We start from the raw sequence: 27,822 nt of genomic DNA on the forward strand, positions 1-27,822 counted from the left end.
ACAGAACCCTGTGAAAACTCACTCAAGGCCTCCTGCCTATCCAAACACTGATATATTGACAGGTATTCTGTCTGCAGTTATTCATTCAGTTGCGCGTCCAAGCGTACTGGCAATCCTATGTAGCTCACATTTCATAGTAGGTAGGGTCGGAAGGGACCTGAGCAGATTATCAAGTCCAACCCCCTGCCATGGCAGGAAAGAGTACTGGGGTCAAACGACCCCGGCAAGGTGTTCATCCAGCCTCCTCTTAAAGACCCCCAGGGTAGGAGCCAGCACCACTTCGCTTGGAAGTTGGTTCCAGATCCTAGCCACCCTGACAGTGAAGTAGTGCCTCCTGATATCTAGCCTAAATCTACCCTCTGCCAGCTCGTGACCGTTATTTCTAGTCACTCCTGGTAGTGCTGGGGGGAACAGGGACTCCCCCAATACCTGCTGGTCCCCCCTGACTAGTTTGTAAATGGCCACATGGCCACTAGATCCCCCCTCAGCTTTCTCTTGTGGAGGCTGAACAGGTTCAGGTCCCTTAGCCTCTCCTCATAGGGTCTGCCCTGCTGCCCCTGATCATGCGAGTGGCCCTCCTCTGGACCCTCTCCATGTTGTCCACATCCCTCCTGAAGTGCGGTGCCCAGAACTGGACACAGTACTCCAACTGCAGCCTGACCAGTGTCGCATAGAGGGGGAGGATCACCTCCTTGGACCTGCCTGAGATGCACTTGTGGATGCATGACAAGGTATGGTTGGCCTTCCTGACCGCATCCCCACACTGTCGGCCCACGTTCATTTTGGCATCAATAATGACTCCAAGATCCTTTTCTGCCTCTGCACTGACGAGAAGGGAGTTCCCCAGCCTGTAGGTATGCTGCTGGTTCTTCCTCCCTAGGTGCAGTACCTTGCACTTGTCAGTATTAAAACCCATCCTGTTCTCATCTGCCCACTCCTGTAACCTGTCTAGGTCCAATTGCAGCCTTTTTCTCCCTTCTAGCGTGCCCACTCCTCCCCACATCTTAGTGTCATCTGCAAATTTGAACAGGGTGCTTTTTGCTCCCTCGTCCAAGTCACTGATGAAAATGTTGAACAGTGCGGGCCCAAGGACCGAGCCCTGGGGAACCCCACTGCCCACATCCCTCCAGGTCAAATAAGACCCGTCCACCACCACCCTCTGGGTGCGGCCCTCCAGCCAACTAGTGACCCATTTGACTGCGTAGGTGTCAATGCCACAGTCCCGTAGTTTTTTAATGAGAATCGGGTGAAAGACGGTGTCGAAGGCCTTCCTAAAGTCCAGAAAGACTACGTCCACTGCTACACCTGCGTCTAAGGATTTTGTGACCTGGTCACAGAAGGCCACAAGGTTGGTCTGACAGGACCTGCCTCTAATGAACCCATGTGGGATGCCCCTAAGCATAATCTCCCCTGCATGGACATGCGCCAGGATAATTCTCTCAAAAAGCTTACCAAGGATCGAGGTAAGACTAACTGGCCTATAGTTTCCTGGGTCCTCCTTCCTCCCTGTTTTGAAAATGGGAGCCACCTTGGCCCTTTTCCAATCCTTTGGCACCACACCAGAGCACCACGAGTGCTCATAAAGCCAAGCTTATTCAAGAAAATGTTGTGTAACTGTATAATAAACTCTACTGAAATACAGGTATATTCTGTTAAAACTCATTCCTGTTACTCACTGGTTTGATATGATTTGTTCATAACAAATCCAGGTTAACTTCTAGTGATCACCTCTTAATCTTCCAAGATTTTACAAACTGACCGTTTTGTATGAAATTCCATGCGACTGGGAGGAAAGTTCATTAGAAGAGCATGTCTGCTATAACAAGGTTAGTTAATTTCCTGCATAATACTACTTTAAAAATGTTTTCTGCTGTTGGGATTTTTTAAGGCACAGATTTGTAATAAACAGAGTTCGTTACAATGAGGTTGTACTGTAAACTGGCTCTAGGAATTTATCAGATATTCACGTCACGCTAACTGGTCTCCAAATCCTTGGGTCCTTCTTTTCTTCCCTTTTAAAAATGGACACAATGTTAGTCTTTCCCCAGTCTACTCGACTTTGCCTCTCATCTAAGATTTTGCAGACATTGCCAAGATTTCTTCAGTTAGTTCTTTCAGTACCCTACAATTCGCCTTGGGTTTGTTGACTTAAATTCATTCAAAGTTGTCAAAAGTTCTCTGAAGGCCACTATCCTTATGATTTCTAGCCCTTCCCCTTCCATATTTGTATTAACATTTGCAGATGTCAGTAGTGAAGACTGGTGCAAAATAGGCATTGAGCAGTTCCACCTTCTTTCAGTCTTTCATTAGTGACTCACCTTTTCCACTGGGCAGCAAGCTCAAAGTGCTGAGTGTCTCTGATTTAGCTTTCCTATCTGACATATCTGTAGAACCTGGTCTTTGCCATCTAACATTTTTTACCTTTGCTTTCCCGATTTTGCCCCTACATATTTATGTTAATCCCTTATATTCATATTAGAGGCAAACCCTACCTTCCATTTCTTGTATGCATCTCTTTGGCTTTCTGGCTTACACATCGGCCTTTTACAGTTCTTTCTATCTTTCCATTGTGTTAAAGTGACTTGTTGATAAGGCTCCAACGTCTGTCTCAATGGAACAGCCAGCCTTCCTTTTCCTTTGTCTACCTGTGGGAATTTACCTATTATTTTTCCAAGTCAACTGGAATCTGAATTTTTAAAGTCCACTGTCCGCTCTCTGCTAGGCTCGGGCCTTTCCTTAGGATAATTAATTCTATGTTTATGATTTCTTCCTCCCACATTTCCAAGCACCATCATACTTGCAAGCAGGTCATCCCTACTAGGGATGCTGCAGGGATTAAAATTGTAACCAAATTATTTATTGTTCATCAGCCTCTGTATTGCTTTATTTTTTTTTTATATGTTTTTTTGTTTGTTTGTTTTTTTACAGAAAAACACATTTCTAACTTCACAGAATTTGTTGTTTCTCTTTATTTTATTCTTATTGATTTGGACCACATGAAAAGTTAGCATCACAGCTGACATGCCAGACACACTGTCCAGCACATTCTCTTTCTGTACATTCAAATGTATTCTTTTTGAGACGACAAGTTTAACTGATAAAGACAGCTGTGTTGAGGTAGCACACTTAGATTTCTCTGTGGCTTTAGACTCAGTATAACACAACATACCTTTCTAAAAATATCAATACTGTAACAGATGTATATGGCCCATAATGAACTGAAACCTGGCTAACTGACTGATCTCCAAATGCAATTGTTAACTGAAAATTATCAATATGTATGGTTGTTTTGAGTAAGGACTCATAGGAACAAATCATCATCCAATGCCAATCAGAACTTTTATGGGTAATCTGTTAGAAAATAAGTATAATCATTTTCTTAGGCCTGTAGCTTTTAAGAAAAGGGACACTATAGAAAATCTGGTCTGCTCTCCTGTATAACACGGGTCATCATAGCATTTTATTCACTCACATAGCCAATAGCAGAAAGATTCAAGGACCAGCAAATCATCTATAAAGATTTGTCTTCCCTTGGCAAGCTTGGCACAAGTATAAATTTAATACAACTAAATCAAGGTTGTACATCACAGAACTAGGAAGGTTGACTATTTCCTGGAAAACAATGACTCTTAAAAAAACAAAAAAAAAAACAAAAAAAAAACTTGTGGTCCTTCTGGATAATGAGCTGAATATGAACTAATACTGTGATGCTGCAGATAGAAAACTAATATTAATCTTAGGCTGTAAACAGACAGCCCATTTGAGGCAGTCTTGATTGTCTCAAGATTTTGATGCAGCTCAAAACAGTTGAGTGGCACAGCCCTTTACATAGGCAGCCCTTCCAAGCTGTATTGCTGTTTCTCTGCCAGGAGGTGGCCTGAGAGAGCACAAAGCTTGTCCACGGAATGAACGGCAATTAAGTTAAAGAGCTGCAATTAACTTACAGACACAAAATGATGTCCCAGAAAAGTGTTATCATTTTCTCCAGCACGCTTCACAGGTATTTGAAGCGAGATAATGGATATGAACATGTGTAGGAACCCAGCACAAAAAAGGCTTTTCAGGAGAAACACAGGGTCCGTTTACAGCCTTAGAGGTATAAACAATGGAAGTATCACCTCAAAGTAGCAATATAGTGATATTACCTCCATGCACATCATCTTCTAGACCACCCGCTTGTATAACGTGCCCTGTTTTGAGGTCCACATGTTTAAAAAAGCTGTTGAGAAACTGGAGAAGGTGCAGTAACAAGACATAAGAAAAACCTGATGTCTAGAGAACTCACAGAGGGAGTCTCAAAGACCTCAACTTACTACACTCAACAAAGAGAAGGTTAGGAGACTTACACATGGTCTGTAAGTACTTATATAAATTTAAGATTTCTGATGCTGCACACATCTTTAATTTTGTGGAAAGAAAATACAGCAAGAGCCACTGGCTGAAAGTTAAAGCTGGAAAGAAGAGAGAAGTTAAAATTAAGTACAAATGTTTTCTAGTAAGAGTAATTAGCCTTTGGAAGCATTTATGAAGGGATGTGGTGGCTACTCCCATATGTTTAAATCAAGACTGAGCATCTTTCTACAAGACACTCTAGTTCAACCACAAGTCAATAGACTTGATTCAAAAACTACTTTGTCAGGTTATGTGGCCTATATTATAACAAGAGACCAGTCTAGGTGATCCGTCCCAGCTTTAAAATCTATAAATCTCTCTACTGGATAATCCAGGAGAAAAACACTGAATTCAAGTCCTTGTTAGGCTAGATGTATTAAGGATAAAATACCGAATCAATGTCCTTAAATTTTAGTATTCAAAACCCAGTTCTGTAGAATACCATGTGCTTGAATACCAAACATACCCCAGTGAACAGCTAATGTCAGACTGCAAAGAGCGTCAATAGAAAAACAAGCAGCCTCAAATCAAAGATATAGCAAAAGTTTGTCTGAAAGACATGCCACATGAAAAGAGTTAATGGCTTCCAATTTTGAAAATATAATGCTGCCCAAAAGCCACCAGTGTCATCAATAAACAGTACACCCAGCAGTATAACTGTCCAGAAACATCAGGATGCAGTACTGAATGCCAGGACCTGTTATTTCTGTGGGTGACCTGTTCTGCTCTATTAAATTTCAATGCAGTCCACAGAGTCCTGGTAGTCTGACAATGTAACCCTGGCTTGGGACAAAGTTTGAAGGGTCCTGTGTGATGGATAGGACTAAGGATATTTATTACCAGTGAACATGTTCATTAGGTTAGGAACTTAACACCTTCCTCCTTGCAAGTGTAGGCGCTGCAGTGACTTACCCTTTCCAGGTCCTGCCGGAGATGCGTGAAGAGTTGTAGCCTCCTGAACAGAACATCCTGCTCCCGCTTGGCCAGATTATCCTCTTCATCTTTCTTTGGGGTTATCAAGGGCTTGTTGAAATTGGTTTTTCTCTTGAGCTTCCAGTACTGGTACAGAAACTCCACAGACTCCTCGGGCAGCCGCAGGACCGTGGCCACTTCCAAGAAGTCAACAAACGTGTAGAATTCGTCCTCTAGCTGCTGAAGCTTCTGCTTGCGAACACTGACCCTGTGGGCCTCCTCCTGGTTTGTCTCGATGCTGTGAAAGGGCTCCAGGCGGGTAGGAGGAGAGCTGTCCCGTATCCCATTCTCATTCTCCTGGCTGGTGCTTTCACTGAAGTTTTCATCCTCCGGTTTCTTGGTGCTGTGCTTGGGACAGTATGACTTGAACTTGACTTCATCATTCTCTGCCAGGATGGTCTTCATCTCCAAGCCACGGTCAAATGCACAGGTGACATGAAATGCTGTCCGACAGTTTTTCACTGAACACTATGGAAAAGTTAAAAAAAAAAATGCATTCACTATAAATAAAAAGCCACACATCATACAAAAATACCAATGCAGACAGGACTCTTGGGATCAATGCTGTAGCAAAGCAGCTTTGTTACAGCTTGTAACCTTACTGGATCTTTGCTTCTAAGATGTGTACTTTTTCTCTCCTTTAATTAGGTTTACAATTTAATGTTTTCTGTTCAGGCAACAATCAAGTGGCCTAGCGGGACATGAGTGATTAACTCCTCCCAGTTCTATCATGCTATTCAATAACCAGCAAATTCTCACAAGGACTTTCCTTGTGGTGATTGGAGCTAGTCACTTAAAGCAGTATTGTCAGAAGCAAAACGAGCCCCACTTTAGCTGTGCCAGCACTAGAGAGAGAGAGAAAGAGAAACAAAGAGAGAGGGGGAAAAACCCAGTGGCTCTGAGCCAGTCTGATACTTTAATTAAAGTCTCTCCCAGCACCTGGAACTGTGCAATCCAAATGGCAAGAGCTGGGTGGGAGTCTTCTCTTTTATCATCAGCTTACAGTGTCACGTTTTAAATTACTAACAATCCCTACTTCACTGACTATTGCCCTTAATTCACATGAGGAACAAAACTTAAATTTGCTGCTTTCGTTATTTTCCAAGACTTCTCCCCTGCAGTGAACCCAGCCATCATAGAGTGATGGGCACTAGTTCAACCAATTTAGTGCTTCATTTTAACCATAAATAACTTTCTTTAGTGAAGTGTTGTCATGGCCATAACCCACCATAAACTGAGAGTAATATTAAAAAAAATGCCCTATTGATTCACACCCGTGTCCCCAATGAAAAGAAATAAATTAAAAGAGGAAATGAATGTCACTGATATTAACTGTGACTGGACTCAACTATACTTAACCCAAGTGATCTAACCTTAAAGAGAAATGCACTGAGCCAGGATATTTATACAGTGCTTTGTAAGGAAGCCAAATATCTTTCTCCTCTGGGTTTTCCTGCTCAGGTTGACTCAGCAGCCAGATGTCATATTAATGTATACTACAGTTTAAAACTACAGAGGTTTCAGATACATTTTCTTTAATAAAATCAATACATAAAAGAATACAAAAATGGTCAAACCCACCTTGCCCTTTCCCTTCCTCCAAAGAAATGCTTTGCTGACAAACAGAGCACCAGCAGCCCTGTTGAATTTAAATTATGCTAAAGAAATATTTTTTGCTGTGGGTTCCAGGCCTCTATCACCTCTGATAATTAGCTTGCAGTGTGGATAATGTTTTATTGAGGAGAGAGGAAACCTTGTCTCATCGGAAGGAAATCTGCTGAACTTGGAAGAAAATGCAGTCTCGTTTTTCCCAGCTTGCTGCAGCTGCCTTCTGCCCATCCCTATGCACACATCCAGCTGCTGGATTTTTAAATCACTGTGAACATCTCATAACATAAAACATCTCTGGAGAGACTGCTTCACTCCCTCAACTCATCTAGTTGATATTATTACCAATTTTATTATAGCAACTCTGTAAAATAGTGTTTCTCCCAGCTGTATAAGTCTAATAGCACAAATTTATGTATTTACAAGCCATCAAAAATTCCCTCGTTCACAATCCTCATAATGCAAATACCCCACAATATTCCTGGGCAGTGTCACACACAGCTAGGATCAAGAGTATTGCCCCAAATTATGTTTAAAAAATGCCTAAAGTGACAACTATAACCTGCATATTCCCCCCACGTGACTGAATCTTTTTTCAGAAGCATGTAAAAATAAATAAATACTCTGACAATGAAGCTGCAAAATTTCCTGAAAATAAGTATCAGGAGTGAAGACACTAGTTTGATCACTCCATTATGTAACAGCTGCCAGGAGGACAAACCTATCTGCAAGTACCTTTTAGCAAAGTTTGTTAAAGTGTTGTGGAGAGATTCCTTTTCTCAGTATGTATGGATTAGGAGGCTAGTATGTATTATTACATTATATTTCACTGGAACTTCTGCTGAACTGCTGTTTTACAATTCTTTCTGGCAACCCCAGTCACATGACTCAACACACAATGGGACAAGGGAAAGGGTGGCACAATCCAGTGATCTGAACAAAGGGCTGTAAGCTAGGGAATTTTCTCCCCCAGTCCCGGCACTAGCACCAGTACCCATTCTGGCCTTTGGCAACATGCCACAAAAGAAGAGCTCAATTTCCTCAGTTTCCTTATTTGTAAAATGGAGATAGTAATGTTTACCTACCTACATCAAAGGGATTCTGTGATAGCCGATTTGTTAAAGAATATAAAAGGCTCTGAAAATACAAAGCACTATGTAAATGCTAAATTCTGCTATTTTGGGCTAATATTTCTGTGCCCACAATTGGCTCACCTACCCTTACTTTCTCCAGCAAAACAAATACATCACTTGTTTCAGAATGCATCAAACACACCTCTAGCCCCGCTCTCAGTAATTTCAGTGGGTCCTGAATCCAAGATGCAAATCCAAGATTTGGATCCAAGTAATATATACTATGTTAAATTCCTCCCAAAGTTAACTCTCATTAAAAATAATCAGATCTATTCACAACTTTCATTTCAAGAACTTTATAGATCTGATAACTATGGCCTACAAACAAGAAATAACCTGGCCTGTTTCTAAAATGCAAATATTTCCAGACAGATTAAACCAGTGTTTAACATCACACAGCCACATAGTGCATTTTATAAGAAGAAGTGAAGAATCCGTATCCAATTGAAACTGAGAAAGTATGCAATGACACAAACTGGATTTTGGCCAAGAATGCAATTTGTTGGTATGAAACAGGATACTGATGCTCTTCCTTTGCTGGTAGATACAGAGTCAAAAGATAAATTCTTTACCACATGGGGATCTACTTATTTTCAAGTGTGTGAAAGCCTCTGGGGTGCATGAAATCTTTGGGGCCAGGGAATTACGGCAGCCACAGTCCCTCAGCCTCAGAGGTGCATGGGGTGCCCCCATGGCTGGGAGCCCCTCAAGCGGGGAGAGATTATGCATTAGATCCCATTGTGCCTTTACCTGAATGTGTAGAAGGACTCTCAAAATAAGAGAGCTAGCGTTTGACACATCCACAGTGCAGATGTCAGTGACTACATAAGGAGAGGCACAGCCATGCGCAGACGTTTCAGTTCTACAGGACACAGATAGTATCTGCAGGTGGTTATCTAACTTTCCCATGCGCCTTTGACAAGGTGCCTTTACCACAAAGGTGCCTACAGGTGGATTTTTTGGCATCCGTTTGAACATTTTACCCAAGGCAAATTACTGACTCATGCAAATTAGCAAATAAAGAAACAAATGCCATTTAAAAGGCAAAGAGAATGCAGCACAAAATGGTTTGGTTTTTTTTCAATAACATTTGGACAAGTACAGCCATTTCACATTCGGTATTTGTACTGTGTGAAAATTAGGAACCTTAAGAATTTCAAACTTCACTACCATCTGCTATAAAACTTTCCTGGGAAACAGAAACCAACATTTTTGGGTGTTAACTATGGGAAGTGCTAATTAATGAAACAGCAAATCGGGGAAATTCTGCAGTTTTGTGTAAACTGTATACACACTGTATACGCACATGCACAACACATACGCATATTCCTTACCTGTATGCACGCTCCCATCTTCTCATTGCAGAGGCTGCACACTAATGCCCATCGACTGCTGGGAATATGAGAGATCTTTGTTATGGGCTCCATTTTTTCTGGGCTGCCAATACTCACCTGAAAAAAGGTTGTTGGGGAACAATGAATGTTAATCAGTAAAAGCAAACCCTTCCATGAGGAATCTCTCACTGCCTGGTGACGAGACCCAATTCATATGTTCCAGATTCTTCAATTTACAGAGAGCAGAAAGTCCAGTTTTTAAAAAACTTTTTCACCAATAAAAGTGAAATAGCTATAAAGTGAACCTCATTACCTCAAAATGATTTTAGAGAATGTGAATATAAATGTTAGCAACCTTAATTCCTGAAGGTTCCAATCTGCCCACCACTCTCTTATTCAATTTCTACAGTTCAGTTTACAAGTTAAAACAATGCTCACTAAATTAGCTTTCCTAGCAGTTCACCTTTTTTAGGCCTATAAACCATTTGTATTGCAGTTGGCCATACTAATGTAATTAATTCTCTCTCATAAATCGTGTACGATCCTGGCAGACTCAAAGTCCCCTGTGTCTGACTGCAAATAGATATTTCTCTGTTTTTATCTTGTGCTCCCGTCTACTGCCTGACAGGAAATACTTTGGGGACATTACAGTCATCACAGCAACACATATCAGATGGGGTGTGTTGGAGCAGATTTGGTCTCTCTCAAGACTGCTCCAATCCTGAATATGGGGGCTACACATTCACATTAAAGCTGGTTAGAAACCAGCTACAGAATTGTTACGTATTTTTAAGCATTAACTTTATAGCTGTTTGGGTCTTTTTATAGATGGACAGCCACTTGTATCATGTGATAATTACTTTGCACATGTCACTGGTCTAAATTTATTACAGGATTAACCAGTTAATTACGTAATATACATAACGTGTGGCAGGGGCCTAGGTGCATCAGGTGAATCAAGACCTACCTCTGGTATCCACAGAGCACAGCTAACATGGACCCACTTAGTCCCACTTCGAGTTGGCTTCATAGCTCCACCTTTCTTGGGACACAGTAAACACTTTGGCTGAACACCAAGCGCGCAGGTCCGGCACAGCCAGCTGCCTTCTGGCACCTTCAGGATTCCATAACATGCCTGCACTCACATTTACAGAGAAGGGAAAGAAAAAAGGAGGAAAGGGAACCACAATGAGAACATTATCTTTTTATTAACTGATCTATCTCCAGTCTTTTGCAAGCATCAAGGACTCCATATAACAATATTAACTTAAATTCATGTAGAACCTTCCACAATTTTATAACATGAAATGAAGAAGACTATATTAAGCAACTCAAACACAGCAGGAGGAGTTCAGACAGACACCTACATGAGCCATCAGCTATCTAAGCTAAAGCTTGGCCAGGTTGTCTAAGCTGAAAAGTACTAGGAGCACTTCAAAGACCACAAGTGAAAAGACCTTGGATTTTCATCTCACTCAAAAGCCGAGATCCTGAAATAAAATGCGTCTCTGCCTGCCCTAAGGCAGATGTTCAATACTTATTCAAAGGGGAGAGTACGGCCTATTAAATAACAAATATTACTTCCTACAGAAAAACGGCAGTCTCTTAATGCAGGCCTCTGACCAAACTGCTGACACTTCTGACCCTTCAGAGCTTGTAAGATTTGATCTGTTCCCATATCAAGGTAGAAAAGCTACAGGCTTATCAAGGGGCCAATTTGAAATTCTTATTTCAGGCCACTCTGCAAGATAAGCAACATTCCACAGCACCGCAGATAAGGGCACATTTCCTTACCACACATGCAAATGCATTTATATAACCCTTATCCCAAGCAACAACAATCAAACAAAAAAACAGAAGAAGTAAAACAAAAGGGCTGCTCTTTGCTTATCAAACATTACAGCTGCCCAAGCACTAAATGACGAAGCAAACGTTTTAAGTCTTGGGAACAGACCCACAGCAAGGTCTCTTCCACAATACGGAGCAACCAAAGAAGCAGATATATTTTTAAAAATGCATTTATTCCTCTTCCATGTCAAAAAGACTTATTTAATTTCCACCAGAAGCTGGCACATCATGCTCTCTTGTCCACTTAATGGGTATCATCAGGTTCCTTATTAAGATAAAGCTATTGTAGGAAACCTGCCTGTTTTCCTACCTGTTGGGTATTTTTCACACTTTCCCTTTTTTATTTATTAATCAAACTATTTAACATTACAAATATACTGTCCCTCCTCCCCCCCACAAAGGAAAGTGGGGGATTTCTTTGCAGGTCATGGTTTTCATATGGTAAGTGAATGGGTAAATTAAAAAAAAAAGTCATGCGTCTCAGCGGAACAAAGCATTTGGGGAAAATTTTTAGAAGTTGCAGGGAGCAGTGTCAGTGAATAGAAAGCAACCAGTTATCCACAGAAAACAATCAGCAGGAGGTTGCAAGATATGCAGCCCCCATACTTTATTTTACATCTAACATCCTCCGGTCGACTGGTTTTCCTGTTACAATTTAGCTCTCAGTATGTGACTTACATATTTAAGCTAACTCAGTCTTTCATTTATGTTCCTTCAAAATATTCCCCATATGGAAAATATTTGCCTTTGGCATAATTAATAAAAATTAATGTCACTTTGAGAAGGAATGTGTCCTGTTATCATTGAACTTGTTTTTACCAGGAAGAGTTTAGATCTGTTTCTGCAATGAGCTACCACCTCCCTCCTACTCCTAGCACAAAAGCTGCCCAGAAAGTTTTGCTATCTCCACGGACATACCTGGTGTACACAGATATTGCATTTGTCACAAAACACCATTTCATTGCCATCCTCTCCATCTGGGGACTGGCAAACATCACAGACGACATCCTCATCATACTCGATCCCAAGCCCTTCTTCAGTCTCAATAGCATGGTTCATGTTGTCATAGCATCTCTGTTCAAATTCCTCCATGACTCTTTCCATAGTGTACTCATCCAGTTCAGGCATCCCTAGGAAATGAATCCAACACAAATGATTAATTTTTAATAGCATAGAACACCTGTTTCCTCTAATCAGTAGCTCCTCAATTCTGCAGATAATTTCTAACATATAAAATAAATTTCAGTTTTGGGCTCACCATGGTAAATATGGCAAAAAATGTCAAAAACCCTGGGGCTTTCAAGTAATGGAAATGTTCTCACTTAAATGAACTTTTGAAATCATTGGGAAAGCTGAGTTTTCACAACTGCTCCTATTTCTCTAGCTTATTGCTCCTGATCTCACTTTTCCTCCTTGTTGTACAACATTATCTAAAGGTGTTTGTTTCAACTTTGCAACATCAACCATATCAGGAAATGTTGACTCTTGAGAGTGATTCTAGGGTCAAAGCACTCACAAACGAGCAAAGAGCATTCTGTCAAAATGATGAGACAGTCAAATACAAAATGTATCACGTGCAACCTAATCAACAACCTAAACTGGACAAAATAGTATTTTATTAGTAGTGGGACATTTTTATAATGCCTGATCCAAACTAGAATCCCTAGCCAAGAAAAAAGTAGTACCAAGACACAAATATTCCAAAAAATATCAGAAACTCAGCACTAAATACAGCACCCAAATGTCAGATTTTGCACCATTTTGCAGGACCAGAAATGCTTTCAAGTTGGTGATGCAACTATTTCTACACAACCTCCTTACACAGAAACTAGTAATGTATTTGCTACCCCAATGCAATCCTTCTCCCATTCCAATGCTAGTTTAATGTAAGCATTTCCAATCTGAGATATTCTTAGAAGTCTGCAACAAGATATAAATTTTGGAAAAAAAGACCGTCGACAGTCTTCCTCCCAATAACTGATGTTTACTGGGAGATACTGAACAACTGGCAGCCACCTAACAATCATATTAAGGAGCCAATCCTCTCCTCAACTCTCAGTGTCAATCACTCAGCCATGGGCTGAGGTGCTTCAAACGAAGGTGAAAAAAGAATTACTCACTCCCCCAGATCATAGATTTACAGTATAAATGCCAGTGAATACTCCCACCAAATAACTTCCCATACCACAGGAAATGGACTGAAGAACGTTTGTCGCAGGGCATGCCCTGCCTGGTTCAGCCCACCCCTTCTCTCAACTGAAGAGCCAGAGGGTAACCACACAGAGAGTATCCCAAATTCTGCTCCCCCCTCAACACTCTTATAATGTTCTCTGTACCCTTGGAGCAAAAGAGATTTTGCCCCAGTGACAAAGGAGGAGGTGATGGACTGAAAGATGAGTTAGTACAGCATGTCGTTAAAAAGCAGTTTAACACTGGCACTCAATTCCACTGTAAACTGTTCTATCACCTACAAGACATGCTTAGTTGCCTGGAATTTTCTACACAAATTGGTCTATATTGTGATTAAATGGTCATTAAGTTCAGAAATGTTAAGGATATTTTTTTAAGTTTTATCATTTACATTTGCTCTTTTGGAAAAAGAATATGCATTCTAAACATCAAAAAGCATTCCAGAGAGCGCCATAGTTAACCAAAGGAATTCGCAACTGCAGGTGGGCATCAAATAAATCCTACTGCTGAAGATTAAAAAGCAGCTTAGGTTTCTTTTTTTTACTGGCCATAAATTATATCCATAGAAATTAAAATCTGATAAGCATACTCAAACATCATATATCAGGGTCCCGCATGCACTGTCGGCTGGGGAACATACGGTAACTTCCCTCCTGTATAACTACATGTGTACAGATTTATAGCAAATAAACTACTATGCGCTAGCAGATCAGTCACAAAAATCTATAATAACAGAATGTTAAGCATCTAAGTAGAACCTGTCGAATCCAGACCGTTCAGTATTAAGGACGAGACTCTGACTTTAAAAGTTCATGTCTAGGTATTCCATGCTGCTTTAAATCACAGAAGACCAAAATGCATCCCAAGTTTTATCAGTGTGGCTCCACTTAAGTTATAATGGCATTACAAAGAGCTAAATCTGGCCCTAAGTATTTAAGGAAATCTGCAGGAGCTGAGTGCCTAAGACACAGATCTTCCAACAAACGGAATTAATGTCATACTGTACTTTATGTATGGTACTGCTGTAATCTATGCTACAAGGTCAACAGCTCTCTTCCTTCCCTGTGGAAAAAGGGCAGGAGAGAAAGGTGGAGAGAATGCCTGATTCTCAGCCTGTCTACTCTCTTTACAGTTTATTTAAATACAGCTGAAAGGTTTTTAAAAATAAGCCTGAAATGTAACTTGAAGCTAAAGTCGCATCTTTGGTCTTCCAAATCCATCTCTGAGAGTTGGGGAAAATGACCAATGGTGAGCTGATGGTTTTGTCTGTTGATTGTGCGTGTCTTGTTTTTTTCCAAGATAAACTTTTAAATGTATATTTGATTTATAAACCCCTTCCTGGCTTACTAGGTCTTCTGACCATGTGGGTCCCTGGGCCATGTCCAGGTAAACCCATAAAACTACAACTCTAACCCAAATGAGGGAACTGTCACAAAGTAAGAACTGACAGTATTATCTGTGCCTCCCAATAGCTCCAAACCTATTCCATTTGGCATAATATTTTTTCCCCCACATGTAAACGTTGTGGTCAAAACTCTGTCCTGACTTACGTACGTCCTGTCCTGAACAATATCTCAATGAAATCAACAAGGTGCTTCCACTTATTCCCTTCTCAAACACACCACCCCTCCTTGGGGGAACAGAACTCTCAGACTCAGGAAACAAACCATTTTTTTCCTGTTTGGAAACTAAGGACACAGTAGAAGTGTTTGGGAGGTTTTCAAATGAATCACCAAGCTCATTCTTTACTGTCTCACTCACTGAGCAACCTCAGTGGGGTTTCTGGTTTTAAACCTCCCAAATACTTGTTTCTACTTCATTCCTGGCATAAAAATAGACACAGCTACCTAAAAGGGAAACAGGAACAAAACAAAAGAATGGGTGGATGAACAGACTCACTACTTGAACAGCCAACCCTGATATTCTCTAACGAGCTAAATGGTGACAAAGAGCTCTGTGAGAATTCATACAGAGGGGTGCAAGGGGCAGAAAGTAAAATCTTGGGACCAAGATCTCATCTGGCCTAAACAGGTGCAAATTTACTGACCTTATAGGGAGCTTCAGATCTGACATTCACACCAGGTGTAGTTTGTGGCAACCATGTCACCCTGAGAGTAAGGGCTGGTGTTTTTTAAAAATCAAATCACAGATAATTACATCCTAATGTATACATGTAAAAACTGCTCCCTTCAGTCTTAGCACCCACAAGCCTTCATAACCTCCTGTTTTAAACACAGCGGTGTGTTTAACATGGATAACAAGATGACTGAGGGCTTTTCTCACCCATCTCTTTAAATTCTTCGTTGGCCAGTTCCAACCACGCTACATCCACATCATTAAGGTCATAGCGACATACGCTGTCCGCTAAAGTTCGGATGTCAACGTATCCCAACTCAGGAGGCTCAGAACCCGATGAAAGGATGTATTTCCGGGGGCGTGTAAATGTGACTCCTTTTGTCTCGGACACAACCCTGAAAAGAGAGTAAAAAAAAAGGCATTACTTACCACAGGTCATAAATTACCTAGTCCTATATTGGGAAATCTCAATCCTGCTGACTGATTAGTACCTAGGGGTTTCAAAAAGCCACCTCCTTATTCCAGGTGGCTAAATATCCCCACTAATCTTCTAGCGCTTACTTTGTACAAAGCTGCAGGGAAGAAAGATGGGTACATAAAACAAAACATGATACATACACATATATTTTCAAAAGTGACCTTCAGTGCCACAAAAAAAACAACACTTTTTGAAATTCAAGTTCTAAGGCCTGGCACTCAGCATTATACACTTCTTCTACTGCAACCATTGACGCCAAACTGGCCTGGACCTTAGAACAAAATTCATCTACCACTTATATAATCAACTGCAGCGTAAATATGTTCCAACATGGTTTGGAGGGGGTCTAGTACAATGACCTGCCAAACCACAGTAAATACTATTCTGGCTGCAAGTGTATTTAAAATGTACATAAGCACACTTGTTAAAGACTTGACTGCAGAGGCGTGGGAGACAGCAGGACACCTAAAATAGTATAACTAATTCTTCTTTAGTGTCTGGGACACAAGGCCATCAGCAAGGAAAAATGCAAGTGGACTGGAAAGGGGCAGCAATCCCTGTTCTAGACACAGGCTGTCCTGCCAGCTGACAGCTTGAGCATGTTTCCAGGAGCAGAGGTAGGTGCCATTTCCCACTCCACAGCACAGAACTCCCAGGAGATGGAGGCTCCACAGACTCCGTTTTCTCTAAGCACTCTGAGATCCCACTTCATGAAGGATAATAAAACATGTAAAGATTATATCTGGAACAGTTCCAGCCAATGCTGACAAAACTGCAGCTTCTGGGGGCCCTCCGTTATGGCATCCTCACCAGCATGAATATGATTTTACTGCTCAAGCCCTAGCTCCTCATGATGCAGACCAGGAGGCAACCTCAGAGACAGCTCTTTGGTGTCACACAGATGTGAGATATCCTTTGCTCTGCTGCAAGCTGGGGAAAAATATTTTTTTTCTTGTTTGTTTAAGAAACCTTGATCCCCAAGTTCCATTATCACCGGGATCCGGGTTTTCCGTTTCCCACAGAAAAATGGAAAAAACACAGATTTCCCCTTGTATCCGAGAAAAACACAGATTTTTCATTTTAACGGAGAAATACTCAGATATTCCACTTTTGCAAAGAACTGTCTGCAGGCTGGCAGAGTTCCAGCCTGGAAGGGGTTGGGGGGAGTGGGAGAAGGGCGGTCAGGCAGGCAGCACCATGTGCATGCTCACACATGCACCTGGCCACCACACAGCCTGGAGAACAGCTCCCACAGGTAAGTCTGGCAGAGAGGGAGGGAGGAACGGAGGGAGGGAAGGAAGGAGTGAGTTGGGCAGGGGCTGAGGCTCGTCCAGGGGTGTTGGCTCCCCACCACTGCAAGCACTCTCAGGAAGGGAAAGGGGGGGGGGGTACATGCCCCCCCCAGATTTATGCATGGAGCAGGATGCAGATGCAGGCTGCCCACTGCAGGCTTAGGCTCCCTGCCCTGCTACTTTTCCACCCCCATGGCCTGTGCAGCCCAGCAGGTGGGACCCGGGGTACCAGGGCAGAGCAGGGCTGGGAGGGGAAGCTCCTTGCTGTTGCAAGCCCTGAGCCACCCCGGCAAAGTACCCCCTGCCTGCTCAGCAGCAGCTGGGGTGATGGCACAGAGTTGTGCCCCTCGCTGCTGCTGGGCAGACAGGGGGCGGCACCTTGCCACAGCAGCATGGCACTCCTGACAGTGGCAACGAGCTTCTCCACCCAGCCTTGCCATGCTGGGTCTCGGCCACTTGGCTGCGGAAGCCCTGAGGGGACGGCAGCAGAGCAGGGAGCCTGAGCCTGCAGTGGGCAGTCTGCACACCCCCCCCCCCCCCCCAATGGGCTCCACTCTGGCCGTGCCACGGGGGGGGGGGGGGGGTTGTTGCCTGGCCCCATAGCCCTGGCAGCTGGGGGCCCCTTCCTGGCGAGGCTCTGGGTGGAGAGCGAGGGGCACCAGCATGCCTGGGAGCAGTAGCTTGGGAGTGAGGGGCCTGGTCCCGAGTCCTGGTGAGCGAAGGGGGCAGAAGGAGCTCTGATTTTCCATGATAAAAAACCCAAAATCAAATACCAAAATTTAGAGGTACTTAGAATTTATTTTATTATAGTGATTGAGGCTCTGGTAGGATTCCAAGTTGCTTTAAAATGGAAAATATATCAATAAAACATTGTGTTCAATTTATACCTATATATATAGTGGAGTTTCATTTTAATCACGCATTTGAGGTTTTTAATCAGAGAATTTGTGAGGGTTTTTATCAGAGAATTTGCAATTTTTAAACACAGAAAACGAGGATCACTGTTATCACTGCACATACGCAGTTCTGGACATATTCCTCTGTCTGTTCCAGTCTCCTGCAATACAGTGCATTCCCTGATCTAACATACTGTAGGAATTTAAAACACAATGAAGGAGAAAAATCAAATCAAATCTTCAGCTTGGCACCTGAGGGAAGGGAGAAGGAATCAGAATCTGAACACCTTTATAGGGAGCCCAAGATATACTTGAGTTTTCCTGGCTGTACCACAATAAAGCAACACAGACTACAATGCCATAGGGTACAATGTTGTACCCTAACCACTGCTCTCTTGATCTTCTACATAAAGATTATTTTCTCATAATTATCCTAGTTCATGTTTCCATACTGAGAAACTATGGTGGCAACACAGTATGGATGAGAACAGGTAGTCTGGCCTCAGAATAATCCATTTGCAAAGGATTTCATTTTTTTATATTCATGACAGGAAAAAAATAAAACTGAATTGAAATTATGATATGCACAAAAACACATGCATTTGAGCCATCAACCTAAGCACACATTCACAATGCGGATCAACACATGGCGGCCCTTGCCCTAACTCTCCCTGTCTCTCCCTGCACCCCACTGTTTGTTACCCTCACTAATCACATCAGGGCCAACGACTTTGTCTCTTTGCTTCTTCCTACAAACTATCTTGTGCTTTGGGCACTATAATAATAATAATAATAATAGAGATTGCTGATCTGTAAAATACAATGTATTTTCCTCTGAGTTCCTGTGTTCCTGGAGTCCCTGTGTTCCTAGACAGTAGTAGTGAGAAAGCTTCCTCTGCATTTGTGTACTTGTTACATTTATGTTTTGTTACCCTATGTTACGATTCCACTCACATGGCTTACATTGTACTTACTTACTCCACCATAAGATAGCACTGTCCCCAACAGTACTATCTTACAGTAGAGTTAATTAATTTACTACACCCTAATATCAGTGCCCGTGAAGACAGTGACGCTTTACTGAGGAGCTAATTAGTCAACTCCGCAGTACAGTGCATCCTCCATCTACATTTTATAAAGGGACTGGGAAGAAGGAAAATAAATTAAAAATTTGCCATGCGAGTGGAATCGTAACATAGAATAACAAAAAATAAATGTAATGCGTACACAAATGCAGAGGAAGATTTCTTACTACTACTCTCTAGGAACACACAAAGCTGCCATGCTGGATCATATCAGTGGTCTAGTAATTTATCTCCAAGAGTGGTCTGCATTCCATGTCTCAAATATTAGTATAAAAACCCGACAACACAATTATGCACTAAGCTACCCAAGGGGGGAGTTTCTTCCTGACTCAAGAAGCTAGTGGTTAATTTATGCCCTGAAATATGAGGGTTTATGATCCTTATAAATTTTTATTCCACCTAAAGCAACTGCAAATATTCTTGTTATACATATAAATGTCTAAAGGCTGCATTCTCTTCCTCTTTCAATATCACTTTTCACAGTGAAGGGAGACATTACATAAAACTTCCTAAAACTGTTTTTTAAAGGATTTTTTTAATGTAAGGAGTCATGCTCTAGCTGCAGTATACCATGCATTAATAAGCTACTAGTGCTCTTCTTAGCTTGTTACACACACTTGGCCTTCAGCCACAAACCTTGTAACATACTGAAGGTACAAGAGACAGGCTACTAATATCTATCCCAATACTGGTTGTTACTGCAGTAGCCTAATGCTGAGTGCAGGTAAGCAGACTCAGATAGCTGCTGTATCAACTATTATACAATATATCATATGGATATATTCCATGACCAAAAAACTATGACTGAATTAAGGTTTAGCATGTACTATTCTTAAAGACAAATCCAAAACCAATGGCATATGATATGCTTTTTCCTCCTTTTATCTTCTCAAAGATTTCAGCCAATAAGCTACTTAGTTTGTAAGCTCTTCAGAGCAGGGATCATCTTTTCAATTGTGTGTGCACGCGCGCCTCATGGTTGATAGTGGACTCCTGTTCCATGACTGGGATAGCACTGCCACAGTATAAAACAAACAATATTAATGTGCTTGAAGTAATATTTATAAGTGGGCAGTATATTAAAGTTACTTAATATGATACAGATGTTTACAGTAGGCTCCTCCCTAATGAGCATACAACTCCATGTGAAACAAGGCCCAACAACTGTGTATACAAAGAGGGTAGGGAAGATTAAGTTACCTTGGGTAACAGTAGTGAAACTAAATAATTACAATAGCTAGATATGTGCATAACAGGATGGTTCTGCTGGTTTGATGGCGCTCTATGCAGTTGCAGTCTGTACAAGAAGCTAATTTTTAAGCAATGAGTAAACAGAAGAAAGCTCAAAAATATCATATAAACAAATTAAACAACCAGCAATTTCTGTGTAATTGAAATCTGGCTTCTCTGATTGAATCCAAAATTTAAAAAAAGAAACAGCGTTTTTCTCTGACTCAAAACTAAGCATTATAATTACACAGATTTTTTTTAATAACGTTGGATGTGGCCAAAGTCAGGCTTATAGTGGAAACTACTTTTTAGGCTTGGTTACAGCGATGTCAAAAAAGGTCAAGATTTTCATCAATGTCACATTTAGACACGTAAATAAAAGTGACCTTATTTTTAAGGACCTTGAGTAATTACAACTTCCCCAGACTTCAGTAGAAGGAAGTAGATTTGTACAATGCCTCAGAAAATTCAGGCCATTTCTAACCAGAAATCTAAATATTATTCAAGAAGCCCTTGCATCCAGAGGGAAAACTGCTGGCCTGAATTTATGTGCATTTGTTTACATTTCTCCAAACTATACCTGGCTATAGGTTCGGGGATGGTCCCTGGGCTAACTGGCACCTGAACTCCCTTTTCCCACTCCTGCCTCCAGGGGTCTGCCAGCACGTAGTACTCATCAGGGTTCAGTTGGTAGGAGTCATGTAACTTCATGGCAGTGATCAGGTCCGTTCTGAACACCTGCAAAGAGAGCGACCGAGAGAGAGAGAAGAGGGAGAGACTGACATTTGATATTTACATTCTATGATTCACAGCTCCAGGGTAACCATGGAGCACAGTGCATAACAAGGTCACTGTATCAACACTAAACTAACGTGACCTATTACAGGACAGACATTTAACTTCACATCAGCAGGGAGGCAGAGGAAAGGAAAGGGACATCAGTACAGCGGACTTAGCAGCTGATAGCTATGATCCCTGATGCTCCCACTGCACAAGAGGCATAATCCTGGGTGATTCCACGTGCCTGTACTTCTCACTCATTTTAATAAGACCTGCGGGAGCTCAGAGGAGCCTCTCACGATGGTCCCCAGAACTGTAGCATTAGTCAACAGCAAAGAGCCAATCCTGCTCCATGACAGCTATGTGCTAGGAGCCCAAATGACTTAAAATGGAAGCAGAACTGTCCCGAGTTTTTTGAATTATTAGAAGCACTTATGAAGGAATTGTAGAAAGGAACTCTACAAATTCTCTGTGGCAGAAATCAAAGTGTGACTATAAAATGACTAGCTGCAAGAGGAAACTCTTAACAAGGCAGCTCTTCCTACAAATATTTTTTAAAGTAACACAAAAGATCTAGCCAAACAAACCCCAATCTAGATTTCTTGGGCAGCAGTTCCCAAGATTCAGCAGTTGTGTATGTTCACATTCAGCAGTTGTGTATGTTCACCTACCAGCTACACACACATCTGCCTTACAACCATAACTTCATTTTGCCTTTGCAGGGCATCTGCCTCTAAAACCAGCAAGATGTCTTGTGAATTACAGGTTATTGGCTATAAATAAGCAAGGATGCTGTCTTTAACCAGCCATAGACAGAAATAAAAATGGATTCACTCTTGCAGGTTTGCTCCTGTCAGCAGTACGGAAAGGGAATGATGATATCAGAGGCATGAGAACAGCAAGACTGTACTTGCCCACACTTCTTCCAGCATCCAGCAACCAAAGCTGCTACATTACAGCAATAATTAATAGAGTACTTTTCACCTGCTCAGCTTTTTTACAAATATTAACTTATTAATGCTACAAAAGAGATGCAATGGGTTAAAAAGCAAACAAGCTACAAAAATGAAAAGGTAAGGCTGTAAACCATGTCCTTTGTCAAACAGAATAAGTGAATCAGCCCATCCAGTGCCAGCCAGGAAAACCACAAGAGAGATAACATCTAAAAAAAAAAAAAAGCTCTACTGCAGATGCATCAGTTCATGGCAGGTAGTCAGCAAAGCACATATCCAGCTCCATATCACCAAGTTATAAGGCTGTGAGCATATTTTCAGGAAGATAATATATCATCCCTAACTTCTCCAAACACTGCTAGTGATGCAAATTTATGTTGCGCTTAAAACACACTCACTAGGAATCCTTAAGCCCACCTACATATAGGCCACTTTGTGTTAGTACCCACAGCCAGAGAGCTCTCGTGTCAGAATAAGCACAGATCCATAAAGCAGGTGCCTCATCTGTAGTTACACAGTTCATAAGGCAGAATGCCCTGAAGAGAGTGGCTTATTTTATATGCCTCTAAAGCACTTCAAATGACAACAGATCTATTTTTATAAACATTTTAGGATCAGTTGGATCACTTAGTTCTCAAAAAAGAAAAGAAAAGTAGAAAAAGTCTACCACATGCTGTATCCTAAAACCTTTTGAAATGCCCTACCCCTTTAGCCTGACTTCAAATGAATACACTCCCCCAGTCCATTACACCTCTGACTTCTTACAGGGACTATCAAAGCATGATTTGTTCCTATGTTTCAAAACAGTTAATGCTCCTGGGGATATTTTTTAAATGTAATTTTAGGTGTGAATCTGCATTTTTTAAAATAAATTCCCACTATAATCAAACATTAATTTAGAACAGTTATTCAAGAAAAGGAGAAAAGGGTGAGTATAGGCAAGGTAAATATGATAAAATGGTTAAAATAATCCAAGCATCAATCCCATGGGGCTGGAACCAAGAAATAAAAATGGTTCCACAAAATAAACTTGATCTCACAGTAAACTAACAGAGATAGCTATGGGATTTTGAGGCTAGTTGGGGATGGTCCTGCTTTGAGCAGGGAGTTGAACTAGATGACCGCCTAAAGTTCCTCCCAGCCCTAATTTTCGATAATTCTATGATTCTGTGTTGGACCTCTGGGCTGGCTATTCTGGGCACTAGATGAGAAGTTAATGACCATCAAGAAAATTCTTTCCAAGATTCACTGCTTCACATCACAGTCCTTTCTGCTGTAATTTTTGATGCAATCAATATGCCCAGAGCATCAATAACAAAAAAAATATATATTGATCTCTGAAGCTTGCAGCACTTTAAAAATAAGGGGTGAAATTCTGGTCCATGGGAATCTTGCCATTGTCTTAAATGGGGCCAGGATTTCAGCCAGGGAGTACGAGGATCACTTCTCTGCCAGCATTTAGGAATCAGCAGAAGCATGCTGTTGCAGGCAGAGACAATACAAGGAGAAAAGGACATGCAGGAAAGCTGCAGATGGAAGCAGAAGACTACTCAGACTGACAAGAAAGTCAAAGGGAGGAAACACCAAGAGGCAGAAAGAACTGCAGAGTAGCAAGTGTGGATGAAGAAACAAAAAGACACCATAAAAACAAGAATGGATAAAGACAGCCAAAATCAGGATTCAGCAGTAACCCTGGTTATTTACTTCATGGAGAAGCAGCTTCTCTAGCTGCATTTCTAACACTGAAGAGTGTGCATTCATGAAGTCTCAAGAGATATATTCTCATCAGCAAAGTACAACTTTTCTCCTAACATCAGTAATTGAAGCATTTGGACACAGTGATGCTGACCAAACCCAAGAAATTCCATCTTGGTTTTGCTCCCACATAACCTGAAGTCTCTAGCGACTGCCTCAGACCACTTCTGGCAATGGCAGCTGCAAAGTGATAGTATCCATTTGGTGCCAGTGATTACTCCCCCCCCCGCCAAAAAAAAGTTCAAACTGATTTCCATTTCCTTCCTTGACTCGAATTCCTCAAAGCAGCGTATATGAAGCTTAAAAGGGATAGATTTCTGGTTTGGTAAGTCTGTTAACATAGATTATTCATTAAGGTCAAATAATGGCTAGGAAGCTACTGCAGCTAAAAATAAAACTTTCACAGTTCACCAGAAATCAAAATCAAATCATCCAAAACTTTAAAAGAAAAAAAAATGTCAGAGCTATGTTAAGTTGGTTCCAAGCTAACCCAATATTCATAGCTAAAAACTAACTTGGTACTGGCAGTGACTGTGGTATCAGCTGACCTCCCTGATCTCCTGGCCAGATGAAAGGTGTTGGGTGTGCCAGTTCAGATGGAGCAGAAAAGGAAAGAAAATATAATTAGGAAGAAATGTATTAATTAACAAGGCACATGTACATTTTACCAGAAAGAGCAAAATGCAAATATTGTTCTAGAAATACCTCAGAAGGTTTTCTGTCTTCGTGTCTAGAACATGAACTCCGCCGATGTCGGGATCTGGAATGCTGGGACCAGGTGGACAAGCCTAGGATACAAAAAGGATCAACTGAAAATAGGGCACGTGTCAGGGCTCTGTTCGCACAAGTAAGCCAGTTAACTTCAATGGGACTGTCATGGTAAGGCAAGCAGGAGTCACCCTTACATCACATACCTGAAAAGTAGGGTTGGCAAGCCGTTCAGTTGTCTGGTCAGATATTGTCAACTGACCACTCAATTTACTGTATATTTTTGACCGATCAAAGATACCAATTTTACAAAAAACCTACACATATTTGTAGTTTCCTTGATAACATTTGATTTTATTGCTTTTTGGCATATTCTTAAAGGAAAATTTGTGCTCGTGTATTGTTTGCACCTACTGGCAATTTTTTACCAATATTTGACCAGCCAATTGACCAAACATTATTTGACCGGTCATTATTACCCAACCCTATGGAAAAGGATTATTTCATAACAGACTAGCAGGGGAAAACTGTGGCTTAGTTCAGCACCTCTTCCTTATATTTCTTATTCCCTCTAGATGTATTTACTGCCTTCACAATACAGATATTTATAGAAATTATTCCAAAAAAGCTTCTGCACAACAGTTCTCTATTTGAATACTAGTAATCTAAACAAGGGTCACTTCCTGGCCATTAATAAATGACCAGGAGGTCTAACGATAGCCTGAGGTGAAATCTCTGAAATTACCACACTGATGTCCCAGCGTATCCGTGATGACACTAATATGCTTCTTGACTTCCACTACAATGAGCTTTTTCTCAACTTCAGACAGAATGTATATCAAATATCTATATTAAAAACTTCTTAAGGTTTTGTGATGCTATCTGTCTCCTGCAATAAGACAATATCTGAGCACATTTGTGGGGTTTTAAATGCAGAATTCTTTGTCACTGTTACAAAGAACAAATTATTTCTCTGGATCTCAGGATTCTTTAAGAAGAATGGTTGCCTCAATCTACTTCCAGAAAGCTTATTCTAGCAGAAGTCAGGATGCAGGTACACCATCCTGCTGCAAATGCTGTGACAACAGAATATAACCTGTGATCAAGACCTGCTTACAGAAAGCCTGTATCAATCAATTCAATTAGATCCAGTGAGAGTTTATTGGTGTGATGAGGTATACAAAAGTTGCAAAGGTCAAAATATGTCAACAGTAAAAGAAAGAGTCAATGGATGAGTGTGATGGTGAAGGGGATGGAGGTCTGAACAAATGAACCAACCATTACTAATTTATGTCAAAAAGGCAAACAAAAAGTCACCACTTAAATCCCACGCACACTCTTTGTTGAGGTGTAAAGATAAACGTAAATGGTGCAGCAGTCTCCACAAAATAATCACTCAGCACAAGAGCAAGTGTCAAGCTAAATCACCCAAAGGGGGGCAGAGAGTGGGGGAGCACAAAACCAACCATAAGGCGTAGTTAGTGAGGAACACAGTGATTTATGTTTTCTTTAATCCCTTCCCATAAGTGGAATATAGATGTTATTTCTAAAATTACAAGTAAAAGAAATTCAGACCTATGTTATTTCTAAGTCAACGCTGTCCCTTTAATATCCTCTTGAGACAAGTTGTTCAAGTCTTGACACTTTGTCCTCATCTGCAAAACTTGCATGTCTTATCAATTGCAGTCACTGCCACTGAAATATTTGGCTAATTAGGTAGCTGCAGCATCAATTTAGCTGATTTGAGATTTCTAATTCATATGTGGATATGACTGCTAGTTTTGCTTACATATTGTTTTTTTGCATGAAGGGTAATGACAAAAAATGACAGGCTCCATTAGCAAAATGCTGTTCTATTCTGTGGCCTGTGCCAGTAACAGAGCTAGTAACTCTAGAAGTTTGATATAGTTATTCACAAGTAACGCATGTGTCTGGCAAAATTAGAGCAGCAGCAGTCATATATACTTCTAGATTTTTAACTCTGTGTTTTCATTCAGCTCTAGTGATAAGTTTACATAAATTGGTATACTTGACAGTAAGCAAACATATGGTCTTTTTGTAGGGCTTCTCCCAAGCCCGTTGTTAAGGAACAGATTTCAAGACTGTTTGCATGTCATTTGGGACAGACTGGGGGTAAGGAGCAAAAATAATACTTATCTTCTGTCTCCACTTGTCCCACTAATACTGTTTGGGTTAATTCAGTTGTGTAACCAGCAGATGATACAATACGTACTTCTGGTAATGTCAATAGTGCTCAATGTTTCAGCTAGCCTAACTAACTGCTAAGTGCAGGAGGAAGAGTCCAATCTTATCACTATTCTCTAAATTTCTTCCTTTCACAGTTGTATTCATCAGAAAATTTTACCCAAGAAAGCCCTTTATTTGGAAGGATAATTCAAATGAAACCAGAACATGTCGGAGTATTTCAGTGACAACTAGTTTTCTCCCAATACCTAACAACTTTCTACAACAGACAGCAGAAAGGTGGGAGCTTTTTAACATACCATATTTTCTCACAGGCAAACAGATGCTGGGAACTGGAGTGTATGTTATATGCCAGAAATACAACAGGAGCAGTTTCAGCTGCTTACCAGGGAAATCTAAAAGTAAAGTCTGCATATGATCTACATGGGGCACAACAATGAGCAGGCTTACCTCTCTAGCTGCTGCTACTCAATTGCTTACTACACGGGAAGATTTTTTTTTTTCATTCTGCCTTTCATAAACAAGGTGTGTATCTTATGTCAGGGCATGCTGTATGTGAGAAAATACAATATTAAAAAATGACTGCCTCCTTACACACACAGAAGCTGATGATAACAGAAAGAAGTGCTTTTAGACTGTTGCATTTTTCTAGCCAAGTTAACAGGCTGTTTATAATCAAGTTACAGTCCAAGGTCTATTCCAAGCCTGGATGGTCCATCAGACAGCATGGTTAAGGTATTCCTTTTTCTACAGCCAGCACCGTACAAAGGACCAATGGGATCAGCAGTATCACTTCCAACCACCTTTTACTCCCCAGGCTTACGTTCAAAGCAAAACTCAAACTCACACCTCTTGATCCATGGGGAGATGTATTAACCCTTCTCCCA

General features: G+C 41.1%; 1 protein-coding gene across 9 annotated transcripts in view; it reads right to left on the reverse strand.

Moving 5' to 3' along the window:
* Window positions 1-27,822, reverse strand: part of JADE1 (jade family PHD finger 1) — a 117,566-nt gene that overhangs the window by 8,694 nt on the left and 81,050 nt on the right. For 7 of the 9 annotated variants that reach the window (XR_002092450.2, XM_059722064.1, XM_019494380.2 and 4 more), the window contains 7 exons: window positions 24,728-24,810; window positions 21,115-21,272; window positions 15,761-15,948; window positions 12,206-12,417; window positions 10,407-10,574; window positions 9,440-9,556; window positions 5,305-5,832 (listed from right to left, as the gene is read on the reverse strand). Coding sequence is in view for 8 of the 9 variants with exons in the window: in XM_059722064.1 (XP_059578047.1) it covers window positions 5,305-5,832; window positions 9,440-9,556; window positions 10,407-10,574; window positions 12,206-12,417; window positions 15,761-15,948; window positions 21,115-21,272; window positions 24,728-24,810 (1,454 nt within the window). In the remaining variant the exon portion in view is untranslated. Of the gene's footprint in view, window positions 1-1,574; window positions 2,646-5,304; window positions 5,833-9,439; window positions 9,557-10,406; window positions 10,575-12,205; window positions 12,418-15,760; window positions 15,949-21,114; window positions 21,273-24,537; window positions 24,583-24,727; window positions 24,811-27,822 lie in introns of those variants that run through there. The other 2 variants (XM_059722065.1, XM_059722066.1) reach the window with 2 other exon arrangements.

Source organism: Alligator mississippiensis, chromosome 2 (genome assembly GCF_030867095.1).
Source record: "Alligator mississippiensis isolate rAllMis1 chromosome 2, rAllMis1, whole genome shotgun sequence".
Taxonomy (NCBI): Eukaryota; Metazoa; Chordata; order Crocodylia; family Alligatoridae; genus Alligator; species Alligator mississippiensis.